Below are 21,693 nucleotides of genomic sequence, written 5' to 3'. Positions count from 1 at the left end.
GAATGTACATGTGGACATGCGTTCTCCACTGGGGCATTGGGTAAGTGTGATTATGTTAGCTCGGGCTATCTTTCCACAAGAGCCAACTATCAGCTAGCATAACAATATTGCCTTCCACACTGCCTGTTAGCTAGCCATTAACTTAATTGACCTCAATTGACCTTAATTACCTCCAATCTAATTTTCAACGGCGTGTAGAATCTCTGTGTTATTCAAAAGTATGTCTCATGTCTAATATATGATACCTATATACAATCTGTTGCAGCCGCTTGTTATTGCAGACAGCCAACATCAGCTAGCTTTGGTGACTTGGCTAAATATCAGATTGTTCGCCTCTACCCATTTATCCACTTTATCTGTAAGCTAGCATGTCATACAAATGTATCGTTACAATCACTCTATCTTCACATTCTATTAAAACTAAGCCAGTTAATGAGCCTGACTCTTGGCAAGCCATAGAGGTGTTACATTATTTGTAATAGTCTAACAGAACTATATTTACATGAAGGTTCAACCATGTAGCTATAACACTTGTTTTTTTTGGTGATAGCTGGCAAAATAAAATTACTGCCACAGACGTCACGTAGCTTGTCACTTAGCTGGTCACGGAGCTTTTCACGAAGCTGGTTACATAGCTTGTCACGTAGCTGGTCACGTACATTGTCACGTATTTTGTCATGTAGCTGGTCACGTTTGTCACTTAGTTTGTCACATAGCTTATGACGTAGCAGCTCACGTAGCTGGTCACTTAGTTTATCACGCAGCTTATGACATAGCTGGTCACGTAGTTTAACACGTAGCTTCTCTGACAACAGTCACAACAAGGAGTGACGAGTCATTAATCACGTCTTTTCTTGTGATTAACTTGTAATTAACGGGTCTTAAATTTGCTGAAATTACAACATCATGATGCCGATGAGTAAAAAGTAAAAATGTCAGGTCTGTCCTCAAGAGGAGAAGATAATAATTTCTGATGCATTCAAAGAATTGGGGAAATCTAAACGCTGAATGGCTTTCGTGACACAGCGTCAAGGGAATTTGTGTCAAGTTGAATTTTTGAACTTGCTGCAGATGTCTGTTTATAAAGATTAATTAGAGTGTAAATTGTTGTCAGATGACCCCTACACTCCACACAGACTGTTTTTCCAGCATACGCTGCAACCGGCTAGATAGGTGATTGGTCAATACTACTCTGACTACAAACGTACTACAAATGGAAACCAGAAGTACTACAAATTCACGCCCCTGCCAACAGGTTCTACATTTTTATGTAGAACCTGTTAATAGAGATTAGGCTATCATTGGAACAATCCACGACCCATAAAAACAAAGTTCTGAGATTGCTTTTGCAACCACAGCCGCACACAACATCACAAGTTAATTCAAACTCCAGCTGACCAGTTCATGTTTTTCTTTGACACCGCAGCTGACTCATATTTGAGATGTATTGAGTTTTAATTATTACGAGGCATTTACCGATTTGACTGTCCCCTCTATTTACTCAATATTTCCATGGCAGAGAAAACATTAGCAGAGAGCAATGTCTAAATCTGGTGAGACAGATTGGCTTCCATATACCTCCTTCATGGCTATCACACTCAGTATGTTAGCGTCTGCTAAATAGAACTATAATTGTAATGGTGCAATATTGTCTTTAAAACCTTAATCTGAACTGTAACCAGCACCTGTACCTGTCAGATACACGTAGTAGAAAGTGCTACACGTCCCTCTGAGATATAGTGAAGTAGAAGTGTTAAGTAGGCTACCATGAAAAAGGCAGTTAGGGAAGTACAAGTAGCTGAAAACGGTAGCCAACTAAAGTATAGTACTTCAGAAAACTACATAATATTTGTGCTTAATTGTTAAATATAATTTGTTTTACACAGGGAGAGTAAGAATTCATTGTCTTTCTGGAAACATAAAACATGGTTAGACTCACATATTTAAACATTTTTATTTTCTATATTTAATTTTTTTCCCACAATACTTCTTCCTCAGTTACCCAGGACAACAGGACACCAGTAAAAAAAAAACCCTCCCAAAACATCTCATATATTTTTTAAATCATTTATTATATTCAGACATCACATGACAAAGTCTCTTAAGCGTTTTGTCCCTCTGTGTTTTCCGTAGCCTGGGCAGCTGGTTTGTTGTCAGTCTGTTCTGGACAAAGCTCCTTGTTGGGATTCATCACAACAGGTGGAGGCATATTGAGACACTCCACCTGAGCTTTAAACTCGTTCATCTCCTCCTCCTTCAGCTCCCTTCTCCTGCTGAACAGGTAAAAGTCTGTTTGCTTATAATGCTGTGAGTCCACATCCAAGGTGAAAAGCGTACAGTCTGGACAGGAACTGTTATACAAGGCCCCGGTGAAGTTAAAGCTCCCCACCTGTATCTTAAGGACGTGGCCTTCTATGGAGACGTTTCTGGGATGATAGCGGCACAGGCCATCGACAAGGTTGGATTGGGTGTATGATGAGTTGTAGAAATCAACAGTAATGCTGTCAGTTCCTTTCAGGATGTCCTCAGCTGCAGGGCCTCCCATGCTGCCTGCTACTAAAGCCCATCGTCCCACCAGTTGATGAGTATCCACCTCTTTCAAAGGCTGGAGCCACTCTCCGCAGGCCAGAGCATCTGAGCGGCTCACAGATAGGACGCAGAGGAGAACGCTTGCGAATACGGCAAACATGTCAAACTGTTGTCTTGTTGTTAGGATAAATATAAAATCTTAGCTGCACTGTGGTGTAACACCGAAAAAGTGTCCAGACCAGAGGCTTTGTTGGTTTTATAGTTGAAACATCCAGTTTTACGACATGAGACTCTTATCGACCTGGGGATTCTTTGATTGTGAAATGAAACAAATGTTTGCTTACATCTTGACTGTTTGCTGGTCTCTCTTATCTGTGGTGATGTGGGAGGTTGCGGTCAGTCACACGCTGTTCATCAAATAAAGATCACTGATTACATTTTTACCAATGTGTTTCATGTAAGTAGCTCCTCATGCAGAATATATATGTGTACTGTATATATTTAGAATCTGAAATGTCACCAGTTGCTATAACTGTAGGAAGAATTTTGTGTCTAAAAAGTTTGTCCTCTGAGATATCGTTAAGTGCAAGTGTTAAGTAGCATAAAAAAGAAAAACGCAAGTAAGTACAAGTACCTCAAAGTTGTACTAAAGTACAGCATTTCAGAAAATGTACTGAGTTACTTTCTTTTAGACATTTACCCATGCTTACCACTTAAAAAACTGACCTTCTGATGTAACAAACTACTTTAATTTCAGGTAGAGTAAAAATTAAGTCATTTTTATAGTTTTAACTCATTAACTTAGTTATCGGGGACAACAGGACACAAGTTTAGAAAAGTACAAAATTGCATGATGTGGATTTTTTGTATTTTGTGACCTACTGAATGTTTACACTGGAAGTTAACTTGTTCCTGAGACAGTGTGGGAGGTGTGCGCTCAGTCAAATGTTTTTCATCAAATAAAGTGGGAACTTTGCTTCGTGTTCTTTAAACATTCAGCGTAAATACTGCAATATTTTGCTAAAGTAAATAGAAGGTGTATATAGTGCTATATAGAAACTATATCAGAGTTTGGTACATAATTAAAAATACAATGAAAATCTTCTCTTTAGTTTGTTTGATGACTGCAGGAAAGCTACGAAGATAAGTGTCAATGCGTAACTACATTTAACTGAATGAGACTGTGATTAAACTTAACGTTTAAGCTGTCAGCTAAGTCGAACGCATCATTTCTTCCTCCTGCTGTGTTTCCACATCTCTGGAAATAAAGGAAGCGAACACAGCCTACAAATATCACGGCACACTGCTTCATGCTTAAACTTTATAACAAAGTTTCATTCTATATTAAACCTTCACTTTTGCAAAATAAATGGCAAATGTCAGAGTCCCTTTGAAGCCCCTTTCACATTCTGAAATAACACAGGTGTTACTAATGACACTAACGATGTCACTATTGTATTTAAATGTCACAGTGAACAACAGCAGCCTGCCAGTGAGACAGCAGGCTCATTACCAGGACCTGCCTGAGACAGAAGGAGCTAAATGGAACGTTTTAAAAAATATCTGTGCTTTTTATTCTCTTTTTAGAAATGCTTTTGTTTTTAAGAAAGCTGAAATGTTTTAGTTTCCTAGGTTGACTGTCTCTTGCGTTGGTGGCTGTGGCTCATAATAGAAAGGTTGGGGGTTCAATTCATGGCTGCTGCATTCAAGATGTGGAAGTGTCCTTGGGCGAGACGCTGAACCCTGAATCGCTCCCAAAGCCATAGCCATCAGTGTGTGACTGTGCATGAGTGGTACTGATTGAGAGCCTCTGCCATCGGTGTATGAATGTGTGTTTGAAGTGAGTGATAAAATTCATCGTCAATATCTTTGTGCCCTTCTAATCTTTCATCAGCTGACTGGTCAGAAGTTTATTCCAAATATTGTTTTTTGCAATGTCAACAGCAAAGGACACTTTCTGTTCACTGGAAATGTTTACTTCCAGCTTTTGCCAACTTAAATACTAAAAACCACGATCATCATTTCAACAGTTTAAGCATCTCTGCCCTCTTTTTATGCTTACAACTAGTGACACGTACATACTGGAAGTGTATACAATTGATCAAAGAAATAAAGAGTATACACCTCTGCAAAGTCTTAACTTGTCCCTTGTTTTTAGTATTTCGCTCTTCTGCACACCAGTGAGAAGTACACTATTCAAAGATCTAGGTGTCATAAATATGCACTTTAAATGTTGAATAGTTTAAGTCATTGAAGCATCAAATAGAGAATGCTTACACAAGTATGTCATTCTAGAAAAAACAGCTAAATCCAGTGACTGTGTTGTGAGTTTGTTACAAATTGAATCATGAAGAAGAAATGAGATGAGAGTTGGTTGAAATTGATTGTTCACGTGAGCTGGCTCTATAAAGCGTACAGCAAAAGTACCAACACATAAAAACCTAACTAATCATTTTATTTTCTACATGAGAAGGTTGAAGAGCAAATAGTTAAAGAATAATCAGTGTGTTCGTTCTCTCATGAAGCAATGTTGATGTTGGGATAAATCCAAAGTTTGACAAACAGAAAGGCTGGATGAACATCATGACATGTATCACGAACGTCAGTTTAATCATTCAACCAAAGCTGACATGGCAGACACTCTGGATCCACATGTCTCTCTTTACATCCTTGGTTGGGGGTTCAATTCCCGGCTGTTGCAGTCAACATGTTAAAGTGTCCTTGGGCGAGATGCTGAACCCTTTCGCTCCCGAAAGCAGAGCCATCAGTGTGTGAATGGTTACATCCTGATTGAGAGCCTCTGCCATTAGTGTATGAATGTGTGTTTGAAACAGTTAATGTGACACGTAGTGTAAAAGGAGAGGCGTTGAAGGGGAAAGTTTATTACTAAAGGAGAGTGATACCATTTTTTCCCCCCAATCTTGTTTTGCCATTTTAATCCTTTCAGTAGCTGACCGGTAGTTGCTCACAGTATATATTTACAATTAATTAAACTATATTAAACATCACTTTAAGGGAATGAAGATTGGAGAGAAACAAAGTGTCTTCTATTTTGTTATAAAGATGTATTACAAGATACGTGAAACACTTATTACCCAAACCAAGATTGTTGTGTTGAAAATAAAAAATACTCCTGCTTTACTTTACTGTTTTATCCAGATAACCAGGCATAGTTCTTATTAATAAAATCACCTATTGTGAACAATTTACCATCTGCATTAAAGCAAACAAGGACACTGTGTGCATTTACATACATTTTATTTGCTCCGTGAACAGATTTAATCTCTTTTGGATTCTGTTTTGTCCTCAGGGTTGGGTGCTGTGACTGAAATAACAAAGCTCCGCGGCTGGATCCATCACAGTATATTGTTGCATGTTCATACAGTGCACCTGAGCGGCGAACTCCCCCAGCACCCACTGTTCCACCGCCCTCCTCCTGCTGAACAGGCACAGTTCCTCTGATTTATAATCGGGCGAGTCTATGTAGAAGCTCAACAGCACACAGTCCGGACACGAGGTTGCGAAGAAGCTCCCCTTGAAGTTCAACGTGCCGACACTGTTTAATATATAGTTGCTTCCGTCGATTGTGATGTTGTGGGAGTAACGGGTGCACTCGTCGTCTAGATTGTATTTGTTGAGAGTGAAGTTGTGGAAGTCAATACTTATGCTTTTGGATGTTGTGACAGGCGCTTGAGTTTGAATGACTTTCAGACTTCCTGCAACCATCGCCCACCTGCCCTCCAAGAACAGAGGATCCACATTCAAAGGCTGGAGCTTGTCTACGCAGTCCACAAGCTGCCCCGACTGGCTCACAGACACCAGGCAGAGGAGAAGGATGGAGCACACAGCAAACATGTCTCTGTATAGTGACGTCACACGACTGGACAAAACAAAGTGAGTAGCGCTGCAGGGTCTGTCTGACAGTGAAACAAGTGTACAGGCTGCTCAGGCTTTATAGTCCCATCGGACAAACTGCAGTTTCACAACACTGAGAGAGCAGAGTCTACCTGTGCTCTCTGTGATATAAATCACATATCGTATTGTGGTGAGTTCACTGACACTCAGACATTTCACTTTTAATCTTATTGACAAAGATAAGGAGCTGTGACTTTCATACGTGCTTGTATACAATTGATCAAAGAAATTAAGAGTATACAGCTCTGCAAAGTCTTAACTTGTCCCTTGTTTTTAGTGTTTAGCTCTCCTGCACACCAATGAGAAGTACACTATTCAAAAATCTAGGTGTCATAGATATGCACGGAACTTTTTTGAATACTTAAAGTCATTGAAGCATCAAATCGGTTAACAAATAGTTAAAGATCAATCAGTGTGTTGTTCTCTCATGAAGCAATGTTGATGTTGGGATAAATCCAAAGTTTGATTAAAAGAAAGGCTGGATAAACATCATGACATGTTTCACAAACATCAGTTTAATCATTCAACCATTCATCGGTCATTTCAAAGCTGACATGGCAGACACTCTGGATCCACATGTCTCTGTATTCAGTATATACATCCTTACACAGAGCAACTGGATCGGGAGCCTCCTACAAAATCTTATCTCTAGAAATAAAAATGTCAAAGAATTTCAAAGTCTTTTCTGTTTTACAACAGCCTTAAAATATTCAGTGTTGCACGCTGCTGTTCCTAAATTGGACCTTTTATACAATAAGTCTTTGTGTTGTCTGTATTACAGAGAGAATAAAAATGTTGGTATACTTGGATTTAAAGTATCTCTAATAAAAGACCAAAATCAATAAAATAATTCAGCTTTAAATTCATTAAATATGAACAATATCCTCTCCGAACCTCTTCAGATCTTTTCAAGTTAAATCTGCTATTAAGATTAAAAATCACCCGCTAAATTACACATGAAGATATTTAAAATGATACATCTTTAATATTTGGTTTCTTGCTTAACTACATCTAATATGTTGGTTTTAAGATCCTATAAAGATGGGCTTGCTAATCTGCTATGAAAAAAACAAGCGCAAAAAGTGTTAAAAATCAACACCTCATATTTTGGTCCACATTGTGTGAAGAGAAATTCAAAGAGTAGTCCTGGGTAGAGAGCTCCTCAAGGCACTTAAACACTGTTCGGTCCATACCTCAAAAATCTAACTCAGTGTGATGGGAAGGTGAGTACGACCATTGAGGGCAGAGGGTACGGGAGGAAAGGAGAGGTTTGATGAAACAAAAACCCGAGGGAATGAGTGTCTAAAGATAGTCTGAAGGATGCTGGCAGAGGGAGGAAGAGAGAGAAAGAATGCAAAGAGAGGAGGTCTACATGACTGAGCAGCACTGGCAGGTTTTGCGTTTGGGTGCCTGGGTTCCCTCTCCCTGTCCGTCCCTGGTCGGGATTTGTGTCTCTGTGCTGCCGGGGCTGTTGGCTGTTGCTGCTGGGGTCGCTGCCAAAGTGTCGGGGACTTTGGCCTGGGACAGGAGGGGCTCCTGCTCCCCCGGACCAGCCTCTGTCCTCGGGCTCTCCTGGGGATCAGCTAGTGGAACCTCCTGGAACTGGCCGGGCAGAGAGGCAGGGTCCTGGTCTTGTACTGCTGCCTCAGCTCCCTCTGATGACTCTTCAGCCTCACCCTCTGCCTCTAGCTTTGGGGTGAGAGCGGGCAGTTGCACCTCGGAGTACACTGGCACCGGAGCCACTGTGGTGCCCTCTAGAGGCTCGGCTGGGCACGGCATCTGCTCGGAGGTTGGTTCTTCTGATTCTTCGTCATGTCCTTCAGCTTTTGTATCCGTTTCGTTTGTACTCAAACCTTGCTGCATTTCTCCATCTTCAGTTGACTCACTCTGCTCTGGTTGTGTGTAAGTTTCTTGAGCTGCTTCTGTTACTACCTTCTCCTCCTCCTCCTCCTCCTCCACAGCCTCCCCTCCCTCCTCGCCTGCTTCTGTATCCGGCTTCAGAGGGGTTTCCACTGACTCTATCGTCTCCTGCTGATCGTCCTGGGGTGTGAGATCCTCAGGTACATCATCCCCTTCATCTGTTATGATCACACGTTCTGCTCTCATCACCAGAGTGCCTTCCTCTTCCTCTTCCTCCTCAATGTTGACATTTGAGACCTCACACAGGCTCAGCCCCGGATCTGGCTCCATGTTTATAACATCCTCGGAAGCTACAACTAGTCCGTTGGAGGTGGGCTGATTACTCTCCTCTACAGCGTGGTGATTGGAGTCTACTTCTAAGTCTGCTCGGCCGTTGGTTAGGACCGCTGCAGTTTCATCCAGTAGTGGGCTTTGGTCTGTTTTTCCTTCATCTTCGGCTGTCTCTGCACAACAAGAATAATAATAAATCAATATCTCTGTCAGTAAAGGAGGAGATTTCCAACTGATTGCACTGATTATAATAGTAAGAATTGTTCATGAATTTAAAATGATGGGCAATCAATGCTACACTCTCATTAACACTGATTATTAGCTTTCTTTGTGTTAAGATGGACACACTGTTACTTGATTGCAATTAGCGGTTGCTTGTCACCAATATGTCAGCGCTTGATACAGCAAATTCATGTTGCACAGCACTTAACAGTAGGTTCTACCAGCTACGAATGTTAATGCATAACACAGTCCAGTCATTCACCTCTGTTCTAATGAAAATATTAAAGCTGAAGACAGAATGCGGAGCGTGCATTAGCAATTTTAGATTTTGCTGTCCGAGGTCATGGACCCTGGACGATTTACATTCAAATGGATGGCTCAATTTCATCTCCAGAACTCTCTTGTCCACTTCACAGCTTGAGCAGCATCCTCGCTGACACGTCCATGAACCCGCTGCCCTCTAAAAATGCAAGTTATGCACTTGAGTGCCTATTAGAATAAATTTATGTGCAGAATAGTAAGTTTTCATGGCAGCATATACATGAAGTAATGGTATACCCATTCCGCTTCTGCCTTTATTATGCATATTTATTAAGATCAGCATGTACAATGCATATAGGCGAGTGTTTCTATAGGGGGTTACACAGTCTTTAAGGGGGTGGGGTAAGACGGTGGTTAGATTAAAGTTAACAAAAGGAAGATTAGAGAGGAAATGCACTGGGTTTTTTTTCTAAATGAAGGTGATGAGACAGATGTTGACATTAGAGATAGACCCATATGTTTTTTTCAGGGCCGATACCGATACCGAGTATTAGTAGTCAAGGAGGCCGATAACCGATATTTGGAGCCGATATTCATTTGCAGTAAAAGTTAAAATATTGGCATAAAATTGAATTGAATTATACAAACTCCAACACTTAACTTTGTTTAAAGGCCTTTAAGCATATGTATATTAAACAAACAAACAAAAAGCGCAGGGAGTTCCCAGGGTCAGCAGCAGTTTTTTTAAGTAAATAAAACAAAGTTGAATAAAATTTGCAAAGAAATTAACTCTTATCGGCCGTCAAAAAAAAAAAAAAAGGCCGAGGCCTATATGCGTCAAAATGACGAATATTGGCGCCGATAATCGGTCTATCCCTAGTTGACATCAGTAAGCTTTCAGATGTGATTTAAAGTGAGCAAGGTATATTTTGCACTCAGATTGTAATTGTATATCTGCAGGTCTTTTATGACACATGAGTCATCTCCATACTCACCCGATTCTGTTGCATTGTTTTCACCGTTCTGTACCACAGCATCTTGGACTATTTCTGAGGAGGAAGTAAATTGTACTTATTGCAACATTAGCAGGACGCAGCATTTGTCAGACACGCAGTCTAGAAATCATCACTCAAGTATATGTTACCTTTTTAATTAAATAAGATGCATAATAGCTGCATTATGAACTGACAGACAGAATTATAATGCTGTCAACATCTTTAAATAACACTTCTTGTAATAGTGTCAATGCACAAATGCAACACTAGAAGACAAATACAGAAAGTGTTTATGTTGTATGCAAAGATTCAAAGTTATTTTCATTGCAAGCAAACAGGGAGACATGGGAAGGCGTCCAACATTAAACTAATGAAATCTAATCAATATGTACTGATGTAATTGAGTAAGAGTGGTTGGTAGGTGGTGGCAGCTAGGGAAGCAGTGTGTCTGCTCACAGTGCTTTTAATATGATTAAGTGTTAAAGGTTGGCATGTATTGGACAGAATACAGTGTTAAAAAGCAATTCAGTTACACACCGTGGATGTCAGAGCTTGTCAAATTGCTGTAAAATGTTTAAGTTGCCTCCTCTACAGTGTGAAATTTGAATAAATTCATCCTTTCCTCTATAATTGTAACATTTCTCTGTGCCAAAAGGTTCGTCTGATCCCACTTACCTGCACCGGCCTCTGCCGCTCGCTCTGCCTCCTGTTGCGAAACAGAGACAGAGGGAGGAATTTAATTTACTCTGACTCAACTGGTGAATCTGTTTGTGTTGTGTTGCCTGAGCCTATGGTTTATTTTGAAGCAAGTATAAAAAGACGACATTTGAAATGCAAATACTGGAACATCACACAAGCTTTGAGGAAACAGACACAATGCAGGATATTTCTGAAATGAATTTCGCTCTTCACAGAGAAGCACAGGCTGGTTTAAACTTCCTTCATGTGTCCAGTACGTCCCTCGGATGGAGGATAATTGTAGCTGTGGAAGTGCCGTGACATTCTGCCTGGTCACAAGGGGGAGTGATTGAGCTGAAAAGCCCTACTTGACCTATGAAAAGTGGACCCCTTTCTATAGTTTGATGTAGCATATACTTAACCATATCGGATCTGCACATTAATCATATAAATGTGTGCGCCTGTTGCAATTAAAAGCCCACTTTTAGGACCTGAACATATCATCACACCCTTAGTTTCAAAAGAGAGAATCAGGGAAAAGTGATAATCGTGTTTTTGTGCCCGCCAAATATTAGCTGCCACTCACTCTCAGTCTGCCCACCAAAGCTTTGCTGGCAGGGCCTCTTTAAGTGTTATATTTTTACACACAGGATAAGGTCAAACATTTAAAGCGTCCTCTTTCTGAACCAGCATGGCTAATCGGCTGAAACAGCTATTAAAAATTGAATCATCTGTTTATGTCTCCGGTTGATTTAAGCTGAAAGCCAAGGTTGAGATGAATATATGATGATTACGAGACGCCTCGCTGAAAAGGACCCTGGAGCCAGGCGGCAGCAAAGGAGGGACAAGTCTTTTGTTGTAGACCTTGAGCGAGGTGAGGTAAACACACTCGCGCTCGTCTTGAAGTGAAACAATAATTCCAGAGTGGATCAAGTGCTGAATTGTTTATGTAACAGAGCTGATTACATTCAGAAAGTTCCTGCTTTTGAACAAAAGGTGCTACATCAAAGGAACATTAAGAGGGGAAATACATTATTCATGGCAGAAAGCCAGAGACAGAAGTTGTGGGAAAATGTTCTGCCTAATGGAAGGTGATGGAAGCAAACTTGTTTAACACATATTCCAAACCACTCGGTGGCCAGGGAGCGAGGAGGAGAGTGCGTGTGTGTACGTGCAAGTTCCTCACAGTTTGGCCATCCTCCATCTGCTCCTTCAGCTTCTCTTCCTCCTCTGCCAACCGCTGACTCTCTGACTCCAACCTTAGATTGACACACAGTTGTGCAGATGAACACACATATACACAAAGATAAACCCATCACATCTGAACTTCACTCTTAGGTTATGAAGCTATTAAATGTATGCATTTGATGCTAATATGATTTCCGCCTAATTTAATGATCCTGATTTAAGTGAAACTACATGTACACTACCAGTCAAAAGTTTGGACACATTTCCTCATACAAGTGAATGGGAAAGTGTGTCCAAACTTTTAAATGGATATGTTTAAATTCCTCCAGAGGCATGGATAGTGTAGGTAAGGAGATTTATGAAAAGTAAGGGAGAGATCTGGGATCTTGGGTGTATTCTTCAGGGAATTAATTGATTGCCCACCACAATAATGAAACATCCAGTCCTGTCTGGCAACTGTGCAGGCTGGATCACTCTCTCACTCGCTGCTGGCAGAATACAAACTCAACTTTCCCTAAGCATACATAATGTACGGCAGAACAGCAGAAATGACAAGAAAACAAAAATAGAAAAGGGAATGCTGCAGCTATCAATTATACAGTACAAGCAGTTCAAACTATACAAAAACAACAAAAGTGTGACAGCTCTCTCATGCTCTGTCAGCTCTGCTAACTGTCTCAAGCAGTCACAAACAGTCTCCTTTTTTTCCTAGCTTTAAATCTCACACACACAAACACACAACCTCACAACACACTGTGGCTGTACTTGTCAATGCGCTTTTCCATCTCCTGGGCCTGGGAGCCCCACAGAGGGGAGCGAGGGCTCTGGGCGTCCGGGGAAGTTGGGGACAAAGGTGCTGCCTCCATTAACCACTGGTCCCTCAGAGACTTTCTCTGCAGTGACAAAGAGGAGGTGAAGGAGACAAGGGAGGAGAGAGAGGAGAGTGTTAATTGTGTTATTTTTTACATTAAAGTGCGAATCTCGAACATTTCAGGTTTGTTCTCTTTGGCGGCACCTTATGGCGATACACGGTAATTGCGGGAGTAGACTTCCCAATATGAAGGCCTCTACGGTTGGCTCCCTTTGTCATGGTATTAACTCTTGATTTTCCTTGCTGACGGTCGCTTTCCTTTTTAGACTGTTATCCGTGTCGAATTTGTTTCTCTTTCTTTGGCTTTTCACTTATGTTTGAAGTTGTATCTGTAGTCATAGATCTTTTCTTTGTTTGTTCAGCCATAGTAGATTACTGTTTACTCACAACACTTGCAGAGAGCGGAAAAGCAGCCGCTTAGCTTCGCCTACCCTCTCTGGCAGACCAATCACTGCTGGATGATGGAAAACACGTCACTAACTGGACGCTGCTTGTGATTTTTCTGTGAAAGCCGCCACAGACACTCAGTCAGTAATTCTGCAAATGCAAAGGCTATTATCAGTGGGCCATAGGCTCATTCACTATCATGTTACCTCATTTGGCGATAGATAGAGACTTAACAGACATTTATTCAAATGAAAATCTTCTAGACTGATTTTAGAAGCGGACACCAGTATCGATATTTGAAAGGTTATATTTAGCTTGGTGCTCAACACATACAATTACCAAACATTCATTATTAGGACTCTTGAAGGCTACAGAAGAATTGTGAACAAGATATGTGCTACGCAAGACATTGTCAAGCTGTTAAATAACTTGTGGATACTCCCTTGTGGGTAAACTATGTCATGTTGACACTGGTAATAACTATCTTAAAGCTCCTGTGAGGAACTTTCGGTTTCTGTTGATTTTGGCGCCCCCTGTGGACAAAGCTGTACCGCTTATCTCTTTGCTGATTTTGTCCTGTACATGCTTAAGTGGTGGTACTTAAAAAAAAATCTCATCCTGCTTTCTTTAACAGTCAATTTCTGCCCTGGAAAATGTAAACAAAAGCAGCGTGCAGTTAATCCCTTCGTCTTAACTGTCAAACTACTTTCATACCTGTAATGCAACAGAAGCAGAAAAACAAGGAACTACACATTAATCTTGTAATAAAGGAGAAAACAACAGAATTAAAAAACTGTCAACAGTAGGCAAGACAACAACAGAAAACTAACTACTAGAATATTAAATTAAGCTAACAATTAGCTACGCACGGTATGGCTAGCCTGGTTAGCTCTAGACTGAAGTCTCTTAACATCTAATATTTTATACACTTAAAACTGTCACAAAATAGATATAATAAATTGAGTACCTTAATATAACTGTCCAACAAGGGTATTTTTGCGAGTAAATAAAAAATGGCTGTCAAAGTGCTCACAAAGAGTAAGAAAACTATATCCATTTATCTCCACCTGTACAGTGGTTGCTACGAGCAACAGAATGTTAAACTGAAACCAACTGCTGGTGGCTGACTAAAAATGTAACTAAATTAGGACAGTTAACAACAATGTTGAAAATGAGTCATAAGGATGTTTAGAAATTTAGGGCAGACACAAGTCAGGGCAAACATTAGCACTTTTTAGGTGCTGCACTCCTGCCTGTATCATGGTTATGCTTTGCCTCTTCGGAAACTCTCCTCTGATGTCTTTTGTCTGACAGAGAGTGGCATGTATGGGCATGAGTAGTGGAGTATGGACACCACAGGATTGATCCGCCCATCCCGAACATACAATGTCATGGTGCGTAATAACGGGGTGAAGAAAATACAGAGAATGGTTGGGTCTTGTGTTTGAGAAGCTCTGGATTCAGCTTCTGAAAGGGAGGAGTTAGCTAGGCTAACGTTACTAACTGCCGACATTGTTCTGGCAAGCCAAGGTTCTGTTTTTAAACTAACATTTGCTGAAGTTGAAGCTGTAATTTTATAATCAGTACTGAGGTTTAAAATGATTAAGTATAACAGGTCGGTAAGTTAGGGTAGGAAATGTTGGTTATGTTAAAGGGCTGAATAGTTAAAGTTAATACTAGAGGTGAGATGTTGCTGTTTACTGTTTACATCAGCAGTTACGGCTGAAAATGACAACAGAAACAACTTTTCAGAGTCTACTTAGTGTTTTCTCTGATGTATATCTTTGGTAAATCTGCTTTTATCCTCCAATGACTTGCATTTATTGTTGTCACAATAATTGTACATTGCACTGTAGCAAAACTGTACATTAAAAGGATTACTAGCCTTGTGTGCTCTGGGGCACAGCTGCAAAATCCGTTGTTCTCCCGACATAAGCACCATCATTTGGCTTAGTTGGTTGCCTGGAGGAACTGCAGCCAATTGCAGCTTTGATTTCTAGTCACTGCCTTCGCTGGTATTGAAAAGTAACAGAGCAGAGCTAACAGTAAAAATGACATCCCAAAATGTCAGTGTAGAGGTTTTTATGGAAACATTTCAAAGTTTCGCTGAGCGGGATATTTAGCCATATTTATTTAAGCCAGCATACACAGCTGTGGAGGTTGAGGCGGCTATCACACAACGCATCTTGGTACATGTAGGCGCTGCCAGCAAGAGTCCGCAAGAAGGATAACTCAGCTTTCTCTTGCAATGCACGTACTTATTGCTTGAATGGCAGCAAATCAGTCAACACTGATTGGACATATACATTCTTAAAAACCTTAATTTGACCTTTAACCTTTAATTTAGAAGGAGTGTTTTAAGTATTTATGTTTTGTTACTTTTCTCATGTGCACTTCACACCTGTTCAGTGTAAGTATGTAATATGGGACTGGGACACATTCTACTTATTACTAACATTTGAATGCAATGTGATGCATCGATGCAAAAATAGTGTCATTTCACAGTGTACTTATCAGTTACAGTGCAAAATAATGATTGCTAAAATTTGGAAACCTGACATACTAATTAATGTACAGGAAGTTACATATTGTTTGTCATGATAGGAATAGCAAAAGGGTGACTGAGGCAGTGATTTCAGACACAACCCGAAGAGAAAGAGTGAGAAGAGGAGAGAGGGGAGATGTGAGATGAGCAGTGACACGGTCAGCGTGAGAATTGAGCGCTGGGAAGATAATGTGAATGTGGTTGTTTGAGGGTGGCGGAGGTGAGAAAAAAGGTGAGAGATAGAAAGCGAGAAACATCACTGAGTCCATGGCATCACTCACCTACAGAGAGAATGCTAGCATGGATTTATAGCATGTGTGTGCACTTTGTTTTTTTCATCTTCCTACACCACTTCAGCAAATAGTCCTGACCCAGTGAACAAAAGCTGCCTGAGGCTACTTGCTACTCCCTCCTAACAGAAAACAAAAGCAAGTACTTTCAAGTTTTACAACACCAAGAGTGCAATTCTCAGTAGTAATCGATTTAGCACAAACTCTACTTGTGTGTTTGTATTTGTGACAATGAGGGACACGTGGCGTTTCCATTGCATGAGAATCATAAACCACAGATAATTTATTTGTACCTTACTGATTAGCCTTAAACTTTTGTGTAATTTACATTTATTTAACCGCTTTTGAGATGAACAGTATAATTAAATTGGATTTGTCTTTTTAAAAGCTCTACAGATCTCTTTCCAGCATTTTTAAAAAGGTACAGTTCAAGCTGATTTTTGTAAACCTGGTGTAAAGAAAGTAAATCAGTGTACATTCACTAACATGGAAAAAAAGTTGTAAAGTCATGACTGCCCTTCAGTGTCAACATAACCTTTGTCACGCTACATCTAGAATTCAAAACAAACAAAGGGACGCAGCAACACACCACAGCATGATCAGACAGAGCAGCCTGTTGATGAAACATCACAACATGATGTCATGATGATAGTGGTTACAGTGCCACTTGTCAGGCTTTTCACACCCGGCCTGCTATTATTCACTCCACTAATATATTTCTATTATTATTTGTTACAAAAAAAATAAATCCCACTTAATACCTACTTGCTCAGAAAGTGTTTGTGCAGAGAAAATATATAATATAAAACACTGAACTAGGGACGGCTGTAAACAGGAAACTGTCAGGAACAATAAACCTTTTTTCACAAACATTTAATAAACCGGTTGTTGTGTTGTGCTCCCCTGCACGTCAGGACTGATAACAGTAACTGCAGGGTGACTTAGTACATATGAGCGCTGCGTTGCAATGAGTTGACCTTGGTGCAAGTGCTTGTTTTACTAAGCATCTGTGCAGCCCCTGAGCCAGACGCTAAACTCTCGCCAGCTCGAGGAACGCTGGTCTGTAGCTGACCCTGACATGCGGAAATAAACAGAGTCTGTCTGCGGGGAACTTTTAGTAAATCTAATCTAGTGAAATACCAAGGATGATTATTTGTGTCATAATTACGTAGCTGAATGCCCTCGAATCCAGCACAAGGCATCAACAGCAGCTATGTTTTTTCTTACTAAAAACTAGGTTAGGTCCGCAAGCGTCTGAAAACTCAAACTCCCCTGCAGTCTATGGCCCCACGTTTTTCAAATCTGGCAATGGTTAGCCGGTAGCTACCTACTTCACTATAAGCGTCACAAAATCATCTCTGTGTTTTCTCCTGCAGTGCAGAACAAGCCCGGCTCTGTTCCCCTCCCAGTGCCTTCGGCTCGCTGGACTCAGCCCTTCCAAAACTTTCCTGCAGGTCAGGAGCAGTGTGTGTATAAGCTGCTGCTCCCTCTTTATCACACCCTCACATCTACCCTGGGGTTACAGTCAATGTCAGAGCTAATGAATGTAGCAAAAGCTATGATCATATCATTAAAAATTAATCTCTAAAGCCTCATGCAACTTGAATTTTGATCTCAAAGACGCACAAACACACATGCACACACAAATAATAACATGCAAAACAGTCTCTTGCAAGACCACACCGGCACACACACACATGCATACCTGCGTGCACACAAACACATGCTGCAAAAATTTCACACAATTTGAGGAATGTGCCCCGGGGCAGTGTAACACAGTAGAGTAGGAAGTGGGAACGGCAGTGTGGAAATGATGTGAAAACAATAGAGCGGCTCTGCGACTTGCAGAGTGTGTAAACATTCGCATAAAAACTGATTTCACCAAAGGAAGGCTTGCCTTTAACCTTGTGAGTAACAGGCAGAACCAGGAAAAGGAGAAGGTTGTACAGTTCATCTGTGTGTGTGTGTGTAAAAGGGTGTGTGTGCGGGAAAAGGAAATACATTTTAAAGATATCTGCTTGCTAACAAGCTGGAATGGGTCTGCAGAGGAATTTAGCTGAGTGAAATGACAGATGCGTGCATTTGTTCGGTATGTGGTTCACTGAATGAGACAGCTTAGATCATCCTATGTGTATGTGTCAGACCTTGAGCTGCTGTAGTCTGAGCTTCTCATCCTCCATCTCTCTCTTGGCTTTGTCCTGCTCCTCCTGCAGCCGACGCTTCTCCTGACAGAGATAAAATAGAGAAATGAAAAGAAAAGAAAAGTGAGTCTTATTCACATGAAGAGAAAGAGCAACTGAAGACAAGCTGATGTAAATGACTCAACAGAAAAAAAGACGGCAAAGAAATGCAGTGAATAAAACATCACTGGGAAAGAGTAAAACAGGGACACCTGGTCAACCATCTGTCACAAGGACACAGTCACAATACGCATCAGGTAAACTCTATATCCCATAATGCTTAGAGCAGCTATCCCCATGACAACCTGCTGTTGAGACCAGAGGGACACCCCGGCTCACAACATTGCACATTCAATTAATTATTTAGAAGTTACAGACAGCTAAGAGAGCTCAGTCTCTTTACCCTCTTTTTCTATGTGAAGGATCTGAGATTAAAGAGGAAGTAGACGAGCTGCCACCGCTGCAGAGGTACCTCACATGTAAACATGTAATGCAGGAGATCCTTTGGAACTGGTTTTAGGTTTGTTAAATGTCATTAAAAATATGACTAACTTTTTTTTTTTTAACCAGACGGCTGAAGTTTTTTTTGTGCTGTATCTGATCATTTGCTTTTTTTTTGTGAAGACCACACAACAACATTAAATCCACAAATCTCTATCTGAAATTAATTGTACCCTTTTTTATCCTCATGTTTTTCGCAGTCAGACAGCCCAGAAGAGATGCTAAACACAAAGAGATCTGACAACTATGACACTATATTAAATGGCTAAAATGGAACTTAAACAGTAACACATATTTGTGATGTTTTTAAAGCAAATTTCAACATAGAAGACGGGGCACAACAGAGGGGGCTTCTGTGTCTCTCTCTCTCTCTCTCTGCAGAACATGTGAATGACAGTAGGCCCTTCTCGTAACTGCAGAACAAACGATTGTCTTACATTATTGTCTGGGCCATGAAAGTACATTTTTTAAAATCATAATCTCATTGTCTTGTTCTTTCTGTGACACACACAATCACTATTGCACATGCTTATATCGCGGTTGTCGGTGTTACCAGTGTTACACGGTGTTCAGGCACCAACCGCTGTTTTGCCTTTTTTGGCCGTACGGAAATAAAACCCACAGATTTCATTTTCACGTATCAGCACAGCTCCCATGTTCATCAAATTAAGAAAAAAACAACATTTTAAAAAAAATACTATGGTGTATATTCTTGCTCCAATTAGAAACTGCAGAAAATCGGCTCCATTGCAGCAGCAGCGCAGATTTGCTGCACACAGAGTAGCAGCAGGTGTCAGATGTCAGAGCGAGATCACCATTTATTTGTAGTGTTTGCTAATTTCACTGTTTGTACTATGTATAGTATTGTTATTATAAGGCTATTAAGCCTGTGGATATTTGTTTTTTATCTATGTCGCCTACAACCTCGAGTTTAGGTTTTGTTTTCTTTTTCTCATTATTAAAAAACTATAAATCTAATTTATTTGTTCCTTTTTTTATATTACAGCACAGGTGGGCACGCCATGCGCCACCGCCAAGCTGTCATCCTCCTTGTTCGTTTTGTTCCTAAAAGTTCGAGCCTATTTGAATGTTTTATTGTTGTGTTTTTCAATTTCTCCACCGTGGCATCCCTAGTCTATACTAAAACAATATATTGTGCTAGACTAGTGTTCTAAAACCTCCATATTGATGTAGACCAACTTCCTCTTCTTCCACAGTCTGTGTAAATGCGTACAGTTCCACTCCACTCAGCGGTGCTTCAGAACATCGGTTGCTGGATCTGTAAGAAAAATGCGCCCATGTGTGTGGGTGGGTGTGCGCATGTGGACTCACAGCAATCGCCTCCAGCCGCTGTTTGTACTTCTCCGTCTCATCCATCTTGGCTCCTGTGACACAACAAGACAGGGTTGAAGGTTAGGGGTGAGAGGTTAAACAAATATGAGACAAGTCAACCAGATCAGTGTTCACTGGCTTGAGAGAGTGAAACCAGGCTGTTATTCCTTCTGTTGAGGAGTCACACTATTTTTTGTACATTTACAAGTTATCTTGTGTGTAAAGAGTGTGAGGAGGAGAGCATCAGACAGCATTCGTCTTCGTTTGTCCCACCCGTATTACATCAGAGGATACAGAGGAAGCAAAGATGGCGACACACAATCATAGCCTGACGTAAGCCATTTGTAAAGCTGGTAATTGGTATCATATCATGGTGATGCGTGCCTTCTCCTGCCGAGTTACCAGGACCCAAAATCCTCCAGACCATTACCACCTCACCAAAAAAAAAACATGTTTCCTCCGCACCCCCATTAGGCCCTTTGAGTTTATCTTGACACAGCCTCGGGCATCAGGAAGAAAATAAGCATCCACATTTGTTTTCCCCTGCTGCTAAAAAGAAATGTGACAATACTAAAGCTCCCTAAATCTGTGAGTTACATGAGAGAGAATCGACTAAAGTCGTACATAACAACCAGCTCACAGCAGCTCAGTCATTAGCGACTTCCTGCCATCACAAGCCGTAACTCCGCTTTCAGAGGCAAACCTTCCTTTTTAAAGAAGTCAACTTCCCAGGAGAGAAACAACACTTACTTTATGTCCCATATGTAATTCTCCTGGGTGGGTTTCATAAATCAAGAAAAATTGGAAGCTTTTCATACAAAGACGGCAATAATAATCTTCCACTCCCTGACCGGCCCATGTGGTGAGTACAGGCTTCCGTCCGACTTCAAAAATCACTTTAGCCATCGCAGCAGCTGAGATCTCAAATTGGGGAGGATGTGAACGACATGGCGCCCTATTTCTGGAACAAATGCCAAACTGTCACAGCGGCCGTCGCTAATCGCCATCACAGAGCTTTGAAGCACAAAAATATGCTCTCACTAATACACACAAACACACAAAAAACACTTTCAGATGCATAACCTGGAAAAGCTCATAAACAAGCTGATATCTACAGATGTACTGATACCATGTTTCCCTTCCTGATACTGGAATATCGGCCAATACTGGGTTCCCCTTAGAAACAAGTGTGGTTAAAAATTGTACATAATATTGTTGGAAAAACACTGATTTTGACTTATAATTTATATAACATGTTGGTTATGTGATCGTATTTGGTGCATTGACTAAAACACATGCTGACACCCGATATCATATGTAAGGCAGCATTGTAGGCCGATACTGAACGACTCTACGAATGTCTCAAGGACGCCAAAACAAAGATCAATCCTCGTTCTCACCTTTTATATCAAAACTCAACTACATATTTCTCCTTACAATTAAAACAAAAAGACGCTCTTACACATCAACCCTCAACGCCCACCAAGACCGGTCCCCATCTAACATATTCTACAAAATGAGGCTTCTCTTTTCTCCCCAGAATTGCAGCTATTGTTGCTCTACCAAGGAGCTTCAGGGCCTTGAGGGCCTGTTAGTTAGCATAGTAAGA

At 40.8% G+C, this 21,693-nt stretch overlaps 1 protein-coding gene across 1 annotated transcript in view; it reads right to left on the bottom strand.

The window, feature by feature from the left end:
* Positions 1-5,789: 5,789 nt before the first annotated feature.
* palm3 (paralemmin 3) overlaps positions 5,790-21,693 on the bottom strand; it is a 43,093-nt gene continuing 27,189 nt past the window's right edge. The window contains exons 2-8 of the mRNA XM_069666658.1: positions 20,085-20,137; positions 18,216-18,296; positions 12,744-12,871; positions 11,977-12,049; positions 10,788-10,818; positions 10,113-10,166; positions 5,790-8,807 (exon numbers count right to left, since the gene is read on the bottom strand). Of these exons, the coding sequence (XP_069522759.1) occupies positions 7,813-8,807; positions 10,113-10,166; positions 10,788-10,818; positions 11,977-12,049; positions 12,744-12,871; positions 18,216-18,296; positions 20,085-20,129 (1,407 nt within the window). The 5' untranslated portion in view covers positions 20,130-20,137 and the 3' untranslated portion in view covers positions 5,790-7,812. The remainder of the gene's footprint in view (positions 8,808-10,112; positions 10,167-10,787; positions 10,819-11,976; positions 12,050-12,743; positions 12,872-18,215; positions 18,297-20,084; positions 20,138-21,693) is intronic.

The sequence above is a fragment of the Semicossyphus pulcher genome, unplaced genomic scaffold (genome assembly GCF_022749685.1).
Source record: "Semicossyphus pulcher isolate SPU_LCO1_2020_fin unplaced genomic scaffold, fSemPul1.0.p SCAF_17, whole genome shotgun sequence".
Taxonomy (NCBI): Eukaryota; Metazoa; Chordata; class Actinopteri; order Labriformes; family Labridae; genus Semicossyphus; species Semicossyphus pulcher.
The sequence above is the reverse complement of the archived record's forward strand: the minus strand, read 5'-3'. Positions and strand labels throughout refer to the sequence as shown.